This window comes from Dipteris shenzhenensis, chromosome 4 (genome assembly GCF_047967505.1).
Source record: "Dipteris shenzhenensis isolate YYH24624 ecotype China chromosome 4, Dip_SZ_1.0, whole genome shotgun sequence".
In the NCBI taxonomy this organism is placed as follows: Eukaryota; Viridiplantae; Streptophyta; class Polypodiopsida; order Gleicheniales; family Dipteridaceae; genus Dipteris; species Dipteris shenzhenensis.
Genome location: NC_141599.1, coordinates 5,075,570 through 5,085,634, shown reverse-complemented (window position 1 = coordinate 5,085,634; position 10,065 = coordinate 5,075,570). Strand labels below are relative to the sequence as shown.

The following is a 10,065-nucleotide window of genomic DNA, read 5'->3' as shown; positions in this document are numbered from 1 at the left end:
GTAGCCTTTGCTAACAAAGCTCGTTGAACTTGCAATAAAGTCGTTACTCAGATAGCCTGAGCTCTGATACCATGTAAGAAAATAGTACGCAGCGGAAGATAACAACAAAACGCAAGTACACGATGGAAAGCTGGAGAGAATACAAAAATTCTGATATACCAAACTGCTGATACAACTGATGGTTGGCTGTCCACCCGTGCGCTCTACAGACAGAGCTTCGATGGTGATCTAGACAGATGCTGGACGGAGGACTATGAGCGTGAAGAACTGGTGATCTGATGATAGGGGGTGGCCACTTATATAGTGTAAGTGGTTGACGGTCGGCCCTGTAATAGGCAGTCGGCCTAATAGACAGTCGGCCTGGAAGACCAGCCCCCCAGACCCCCACCGGGGGCCTGCGCCCCCCGGACCCCCTGCTATCGGGGGGGCTATCGCCCCCCCGAACCCCCCCTTTTGCAGACGGGTATCTACTCTTGGCTCCTAAGCCGTCTCATAACCATCTGGTCTACTCTAAGACCCCTTCCAGTGTCTAAACTGGGGATCCCTCCCAATATCCGATACCCATCATGGCTTCTCCTCATATGGGGGCCTTACAACATTGGGTACACAGAATATTGGTGGGTTACATGAGAGGTGGACATTTGAGCTAACTCTAACAATATATTGCTAGTGAGGCTACCAAAAAGAGGCTCTACCTCCCATAATGTCTCTGGATACAAAATATGAGATTGCTTGATGCTTGGATTGCAGCTGGAAACGTTGCGTGGGTGAAGCCACTATGTGCCTCAAGTGTTGGAAATTGATGTATGGCTCAAGTGCTAGAAGGTGCAAATCATGGCCAAAATCAAGACCCCTTAGAGATTCCGTGAGGGCTATCATATCCACATTTTTTTCCTTTTACTACTACACACATGTCACCTTTAGTCAAGGGCAGAACCATTCGTCATCACAGGCAGCAGGTTCATGGGACCCCATCCCATGATCCAAGGCATTATTCAAAGATAAAGTATTTCTGACCATTCCCAAACCGAGTTTGCCAATTCCTAATCTGATTGATTTCATTTACTAGACTTGCAATGCTTGCAAAGCCCTTGCTTAAGCTTGTATGAGCCTCTTGATTTTGGGGGTATAATGGTCGAAAATGGCCTAATACGCTACCATTTTCGACCATTACACCCCCAAAATCAAGAGGCTCATTCAAGATTAAGCAAGGGCTTTGTAGGTCTTGTTTTTGGGTGGCAAAAGCACAAAAAATGACAACGCATTAACATGTTTCCATTCTTATGCTTCCCCCCTCCAAAAACAAGACTTCCAAGCTATTCATTGGAGACACCAAAATGAGGGGAAGGACGATGTGAGGAGTAGAGGAGCTGGCCAATGAGGGGAGGGACGGCCTTGGAATCGCCAACAACAAGCATGATGCAAGGAGGTGAGAAGGCAAAAAAGCAAGGAGGTGAGGACGTGTGAAAGCAAGGAGGCGAGGAGGCAAGAGGCAGTCTTGAAGGCAACAAGAGGGTGGAGGTGGCCGAAAGGAGTAAGCAGGAAAGGGAGGGATGTAGATTGCTTGTAGGAAATGCTTGGATTAATGCTACAAATGCCATTTTTTCATGTGTGTTTTGTAGCATGAAATTTTTTGAAAATACAACATTGTTGTGATTAATTGCGCTACATTGTTGTGATTAATTGTGGAGGTGGCCAAAAGGAGTAAGCAGAAGAGGGAGGGATGTAGATTGCTTATAGGAAATGCTTGGATTAATGCTACAAATGCCATTTTTTCGTGTGTGTTTTGCAGCATGAAATTTTTATGGCATTTTTCTTTTAAAAAATAGAACATTATTGTCATCATTAATTGCACTACAAACAACTCAAGCCGTAAAGCAGCATGGATTAGTACAACAATATACATCACGGATGGATGCATACACTCATATACATCACCGATGGATGCATACACTCATACTCACATCAATTTTCAATATTGTATTAGATGGACCCTTAGCATACATGTGTGCATAGAAGACCATTTCCTACATTGATCCCTGATTTCATAATTAAATTATTCCCTTTCTCACATTCTAACATGTGAAGATTTAATGTACATGCATTATGGGCACATTATATTGCAGTTTATGACTAACTTTTTGTATGAATGCATGATACTTGTATATGGTCAAAGAAGATATATTATCATTTTTGAATGACAACGTTACTCTATGCTCCATTTTATCCTATATTAGAAACTATGATCACTAGATATTACATAAATATATTGCTCCATTATATCCTATACTAAAAACTATTCTGGTCCAAATACATAATGCCAATTGAGGTTAGTACTTATGACAAGTGATGAAAACATTCTAATGGTATGAATGAGATCTTGTAAATTTTGGATTATGTTGATTGAGCTATGATCCTTTTCTAAGGGAATATTTTCAACTTAATTACTAAATACATACTTACAATGGTGACCTGATTCCCATCTATATGTATAATCAAGTTTTACTTTGTGTTAAAAAAAAAGCTTTTGCATAAGGTTAAAATTCGAATAGTATTTATATTTGTTTAAGACTACCCATTGAGCTGGCTCCTATCCTTATATTGAACACGATAATGTTCGTAAAGATTTTATGAATACAAATAGATAGCATTGGCTCTCTTTTTAGTGGTTGGGATGAACCCTAAAAGTAAGCTAAAACGATTATGTATTCCTTTATTTGTAGCATGGAAGTGATCATGGTAGAGTGGCATAATCCCTATTTTGCTTTTTTCATAGGTTCTTTTGCTACTCATGGTTGACGGATACACCACGGCATAGATCCGAATAGATATTTGGTTTTTTGCTTCAACTTACTTGATTAGACTTTCCTTGATGATTGTTCGATTGTGCTTGATGAGTCGTCACTAGCTTAATTGATGCATTAAGTGCAATGTTTTCCTTAAACTTTTCCATACTACAGGATACGAGTTTGCTTATAGGGGTGGAAATAGGAGCTTGTTAACGCCTGGTGCATATTTTTCATTGAATGCAGCAGGATACTAGTCACAGAGTGTCTTTGCCAATTATTTCACTTGAATCATGCTCCTCTTATGCTTGAGTTTGTGGTCACGTATTGAGTTTAACATAATAGTCTATAGGATATTGGATGAGCAATCAACCAACCAAAATTTAATGTGTGAGATGCCACAATTGGACATTCAATTTGTCACGTAGGAATTTTGCCACTTGCCCAAGCTTGGGCACGCAAGGACCCATCTTTACTGCTTTCGTGTGTATGTAGCAATGCCCACTCGCACACTTTTGGTGGGTAACTACCCTAAGAGAGCAATCACGCCATGCCACAAATTCTCAAATATGGAAAATTGCTTTGGGAATTGCTCTGTCTTCCACAACAAAATATTGCCCCTCCTTTTGAGGAGGGGCATTGGCTTGAAGTAAGTTTGTTACCTCTTCTGCAAATAGATTTTATTCTGCAGCGCCAGAGAATATAAATGCACACAACTCTGAGCTCACTCCTCCAATTAGACTTATTGGCTCTTTCCAAACAACCTTGGATGCGTGATCGTGATACCAAAGACTTCCATGAACCGGCATGACTGCTCTCTAAGAAAGTGAGCATTTCCACGAATGGGCTTTCCAAAAAATAGGCCTCTATTAGAAAATTGGCAATGTTAAGCTCAAGACTTGGCATGCCGCACATTGCGGAGCTCCTTTAGGCATTTATATTGCTACACTTAAGCGAAACTCCTGTAGCCATAAGCAGAAAAGGTGCTTTGTGCATGTCATTGAGACACAAGGAAACACATCGAGATCACGAGACAACTTTGTCTCTGTTATTTAGGGCGGTTTCAAACCCATCCGTGAATAGAAGATAGAACAAAATACAGCGTCCGCCCTTCCTTGAGGTGTAGAGTGGTGTCTGTGGGCGGATGGTTTCACACTATCCGATGATTTAATTATATTGTAAAAAGCATGAGGTTCTAGCATCCCAATGGACTTGGTGACCCCCCTAGTTTTGGATAGGGGGACCTAGGTTCAAATCTTGGCCTCTCCTCCTAATTGGTGGAGTATGGCTAGACGTGTTTTCGGGCGGTAAATTGAGGCCACCCACATTTTTGAGCATGTCTAGGCATCGAGTCAGCTACCACATCATTTTTTTGTTGAATCTGGGTGCCTGTGTGTGAAACGAAGGTCAAGACAGTGCCATCGTTGATTGGCTGATTCTAGGTGCCTGTGTGTGAAACAAAGGTCATCGTTGATTGGATGTTTGGGTGCGCTTGTGTGTGAAACCTGCCTTATTTTGATGGACGAGGGAATGTGCTCAAGGCACACTATGAGAGGAAGTCGACGGTAGGGTGGGCTATGGATCGATCCGGGGTGGGGGGAAGGAGGACCGTTGATGCAAACAAGATGGGCGGCTGAGGATGTAAGGGAAGGGGAGAGGAGAGCCGTGGATGGAATGAGGATCGGACGGCTATGAGAGAGGGAGGGGGAGTTATATAAACCAAAGAGTGGCAGTGTTAAATTCGTGTTTGGATTCATCCCGCTATTCAATCTTGTTGCTCTGCAGATTGTCGCTATTCATCTTGTTACTCTGCAGAGTCTGCACATCTTGTTGGTGAGATCGTTCCTTGTTGGAATCAGAAATGTCGGGTCGTGGTAAGGGCGGCAAGGGCCTTGGTAAAGGCGGTGCCAAGCGCCACCGCAAGGTCCTCCGTGATAACATCCAAGGCATCACCAAGCCCGCCATCCGTCGCCTTGCCCGCCGTGGCGGTGTCAAGCGTATCAGTGGCCTCATCTACGAAGAAACCCGTGGCGTCCTCAAAATCTTCCTTGAGAATGTCATCCGTGATGCTGTCACATACACCGAGCACGCCCGGCGCAAGACTGTTACCGCCATGGATGTCGTCTACGCTCTCAAGCGGCAGGGCAGGACTCTCTATGGCTTTGGAGGTTGATCTTTACTTTCTGCTCTAAACTCTGGCGGGCCTTGGATGGTGCCATTGCGGTGCAACTCCAGACATTTATGTGGGAACCAAAGATTGTAATTATTATCAACAGAATGTTGATCTTTCCTCTTGAGCATTTGCCCTTTCTAACTCGGTGTATCTTTCTTGACCTTCTGTTAAGCTCTTACATGTTTTTCAGACTACGGCAGTTGAGATGTCGTTTTCTATGCGAGTGCAATCCACTGTAGAGTAATGAATTTAATTTCCCTGCGTTAAAGAAGTCCGACTGCTTCTGGATGCTAGGGTATAGCGAATTTTACTCAGGCGAACTAATTGTGGACAGGCTATAGGAGCTGAGGTTTGCTTTTCGCGCTTCCTCGATTGAGAAGCTCTTACGTATTTTCTCAAGTTTGCATTGCGTTTTTAATTCAGCGGGAATTTCACTTAGTTTCAGACAAGAATGTGAGCTTTTTCTCGCTTTCGAGATGTAAATTGGCGTGGATTTTCCTCGAATTGAATTCGTGACTCAGAAATTTGATTGAAACAGGACATTGACTTTAGTGGCTAATTAGAATGTCTACAGTGGAAACCTGAGAATATGCGCTTCTGAAAGAGCTAGCTCGAATATCTACAGCGGAAACCTGAGAATGGTCAGTGGTAGCTTTGCATATTTATGAATCTAATGCAAGCCTTCGCAATGAGCTTGAATTTGAAATATTTTTAGGGACAAGGCCTGATCATAACCTGTGGCCAGTAGGGTGGTGTAGTCAATAAGAAATGTACATTTCCTAAGTTTAGTGTATTAAGGATATTGCCAATAAGAATAGCCAATCAAGCTATTGCTAAAATGTATACAACTAAGAAATGAGAATTCAATTAGTTAACTATAGATTGTAAAAGGATATTGTAAAAGGATTACAATCCAAGATGTAATGAAGTCCCATGACAATTGTTGACTTGTAATATCTATGACCTTGAAAGATTTGAACTTGAGACTAGTAATATCAATGAACTATTGCATGCGTACAAAGCCTTGGCCTATACAATAGACCTATGTAGACAAGGTATTGTTGATGAGAATGAGGAAAACATTGAGAAGACAAAGCTAGTAGTCTCTCATTTAGTGTAGACTTGTAGCTCTAGAGAATTTGATGCAAAAGAAAAATCACATAACTTCCATAACTCTATTGCAATTGCCAAACTCATGAGACATCTTGATTGCCTTAGAGAAGACCAACACTAAAGATTCAATGTAACATAATGCTATTTGCACTCAATACCTCAAGATGTGTGTGTGTATGTACATATGTATGTCTTGGAGAAGACCAACATAATAAAGTCTCAACATTGCAACACCATTTATACTTAACTTCATGTGTGTGTGTGTACATGTGTAAGATATGTATGTCACGTGTGCACACATTGCATGTCTAAGTTATGAAATAATAGATTAACATTATTTCAAGCAATAATTTTCATAGGTCATACATGCATGTAATTAGCACAATGATGTTGAAAACTAACTAAGTGACTACCCTTTTTAATGGGGAAGGAACCAACAATTTTTGGCATCATGACATAAGTTCCTTAGAAGTTCTCTCTACACAATAGAATGTTACTCAACCATGGAGCTATCATTGTCCCTCTTGATACATGTAAACATGTAATAGCTCTTGCAACCTAATCACCCATGAAAATGCAATTTCAAACCCAAGTGTTCCGTTAAAGGGTTAAATTGTGCATTATTGGTTAAAGAATGTAAGTGCATCTAAATACCATAATAGGAAATCAACAAGGAATTATCTAATGTGTCAAATAGGGTATAAAGCCACCTCACCCATATAGCATTTAGAAGATGCTTTTGTGTCCATTCCACTACTACTACCTTTACTAAGTAAACATGCATCTATTGCCACATCGCCTATACATGCAAACTTCTATGCTATTGTAGATGTAGCCTTTACTAGTGCCTATAGATGTAGCCAGTTAGGCTTCATCATCTACCTACAAAAATAAATTTAACACAATTGTAATTCCTGGTGGACCAAATTGCCATTAGTAGAGCAGCACATTAAAAAATCTAGCAAGTAGCTAAGATTGACGGCATCCTCCGAGTGTCCCCAAGCAATGCCAATTGCCAACGTACTGCCTTATCAGCAATGCCAATCAATCCTATCACAATGGAAGCATGCTTCAACTTTCTCCAAACGGGCCTCATTATAGGGCACTCCCAAAGTAAGTGTTGAATCTTCCCTTGGGAGAGACCATAGAGTGCACACAAGGGATTGATTTGTATCCTCCTCGCCAACTTGCTCCTAACTGGTAGCCAAGCATGGAAAAGCTTCCAAAGAAAAAATTTTAACTTGCGTGGGAGGGGGGGGAATTCCATGTCTCCTCAAATCTATCTCGCCACCAATGTGGGCTTCTTCGAGTGTTCCAAATGGAATTTAGGTCCCAACTACCCACATTCAATTCTAATAGTTCTCTGTAATAGATCTTGGGGACTAGCTTGGACAGCTTAGTATGCCCCACCAACCATTGGGACTCCCTCCATTGAGGAGATGGAAATGAGTTCGTTGGCCATGATTGAGGCAAATTGACCACTATATTCGAGAGAAATGTAGCTTCCACTTGAGAAAGGTTGAACTCTTTGCTGATTCTATCAAGCGACTTTCAAAAGGCTTGCTTCAGATCCCACAGATTCAACCAGCATTTCACCCCTTTTTTATATAGGGCCCTAGCTCTTCAAATGTTAAAGGCAGCCGGTAGTTTCCCCTCAATAGTGGTAGCTAACTCACACCAAACATTTTCAAGTAAACTCGAGTCACCACTCAGCCCAACCCTACATTTCCAGCATTTCAGACTGAACCCAAGGCAACACAGTAACACTGCAAGAGCTGAAATAAACAGTCCACACTTGCCTTCACCTCCTCCACAAAGACTAGAAGGTCATATGCAAACATTTGAAGACAAAATTGATGGTCAGCTGGGAGGCTAATCCCCTTCGGCAAGCACTGACTCAATATATATTTGATACTATTCATTAATGGAATTGTACAAATGGTAAATAGGAGGGGGGCCAGCAGGCACCCCTGCCATATGGATCTACACAACCCAAATTTGCCAGTCACACCTCCATTGATGCATAAAATGGTAGAGGCATTTCCAAACAACGTACAGACATTCTTGATCAAATCTTCCCCAAAATCCAAGTGCTGCAGCACCAACTTGATATTGCCCCAAAGACACTGCATAGTCAAGAACCGATGAAACATTAAGGATATTTTCTAAAATATCATGGCCCTTTATAAAGCCATTTTGCTCTCTATCAACTATCTGCATGCAAGTACTTTGGACTCTCACAGCAAGATCTTTGGCTATTAATTTGTATGATACATTTAACATGGTGATTGGCCTCTAATCACCTACTCTTAACCTATCAAGATGCTTAGGAAAGATTTTCAATAGCCCAGCATTCATGTCTTCAGACAAGAACCCGCGCTCAACTGAAGCAGTGGCCATGGAGATAAAATCCTCTTTCAAGAGGTTCCGAATGTGACAGAAAAATTCCACAGATATGCCATCAGGTCCCGGGGATTTATCTAGCTTCATTTGCTGGAACGCCTCTTCGAATTCCAAGACCAAGAGCGGTTGATTCAGTCTAACCTTCTACTCCTGAGGAACTCTAACGCTAATAGGGGCCAAGAGTCTATTTACACTCTCCTTTCAGGTTGCATCCAACACTGGATGTCTGCCTATTATCTCCGCCAATTCCCTTTTGAAACATCAACAATGTGCCACACAGCCTGTGACCAACTTTCCATCCTTATCTTGGACTCTTTCAATGTTGTCCCAGGTATGCTTCCTCCTATTAGCTTGGAAAAACATCTTCGAGGGGTAGTCACCTACCTTGAGCCAGACTTGTCTACTCTGTGTTCTGGCCTTCTCTACTTTCTACCATTCCATTTCTTTTATTGCAGCTTCACACTCAACTAGTAAGGTAGAAAGAATAACATCCCTAGGAGCATCTGTCAGAGCAAGAGAGAGGCATTCCCTAATGGCAGTAACCTGAGAGCCTGTGAGAACGATCTCTTTCCTACTTGGCCCATTTCTTAGCAAAAAGATGGACTCCCCTAATACCTACGTCCCATCTAAGACATGGGTCTTCCAAACTATGAGTGCACTCCTTCCAAACATCTCTGATCTGATTACAGAAATCCTCATCTAGCAACCACCTATTGGCGAATTTGAAAGGAATGTCCAGGGGCCTCTCTACCCCCAAAGGAATAAAAAAGGACCAAGCCACAGGGTCATGATCAGAAAATTTCCGTACCAACAAGGGTCTCCCCCCCAATGGGAGCCTTCATCCACCACCCATCATTGGAACTAAAGAACTGTCCAACCTAGCTACCCTAAATTCTGGCCCTTTTCTCCTATTGTTCCATGAGAAGAGCACACCCCTTTCACTATTAAGTTCGGCACAATCCATCAAACTCCAAGAGAGACATAGGCATTCCCAAGCTTCCTTTTCTTTTCCCACAATAGTACCATTTGCATGAGACCGTGATTGACAGTCATGTTCCAATCACCACCAATCATCCAACATGCATCAGATAAAGATGCACTCAAGTCATTCCAATAATTAAGATGAGAGATAGCCATGTTGGAAGCATACACGCTCACCACACGTAGAAAGGGAAACCATGAATAGAGACCCTGGCCCTGACATACCAACCCAAGGAGTGTCGATCAAGTTCCTGCAAGCTCACAGATGCCCGAGCAACAATCGCCGAACCCCCTTTACCTCTGAAGGGGAAATTAACCAGAACAGAACCTCATTTGTTTGAAAGCAAATCAGAGTTCATCATCATCTCCTCACTTACATTCTTGCAACAGCACAATGTCTGGCCTCCTTTCAGCATTAAGGCACAAACAACGTTTCTTTTTGAATTGACTACAAGCCCCTTGCAAATTCCAAGAGATCACAAGCACCTTAGCCAGCAGGCCAGTCTCTTTACTGTGTGAGGGCCTTAACGGCATTGTGGAGATAGTGAAATCAATTTTCCTTGCCGCCCTTATGATTCTTGGCCATATTAACCCTGTTTGGAAAAGAAT

At 42.2% G+C, this 10,065-nt stretch overlaps 1 protein-coding gene across 1 annotated transcript; it reads left to right on the top strand.

Moving 5' to 3' along the window:
- The first annotated feature begins 4,524 nt into the window (after positions 1-4,524).
- Positions 4,525-5,148, top strand: LOC147902365 (histone H4). The gene has a single exon (XM_087373363.1). It carries the CDS (start codon positions 4,648-4,650, stop codon positions 4,957-4,959), a length of 312 nt encoding a protein of 103 aa, XP_087229489.1. The 5' UTR covers positions 4,525-4,647; the 3' UTR covers positions 4,960-5,148.
- The last annotated feature ends 4,917 nt before the right edge of the window (positions 5,149-10,065 follow it).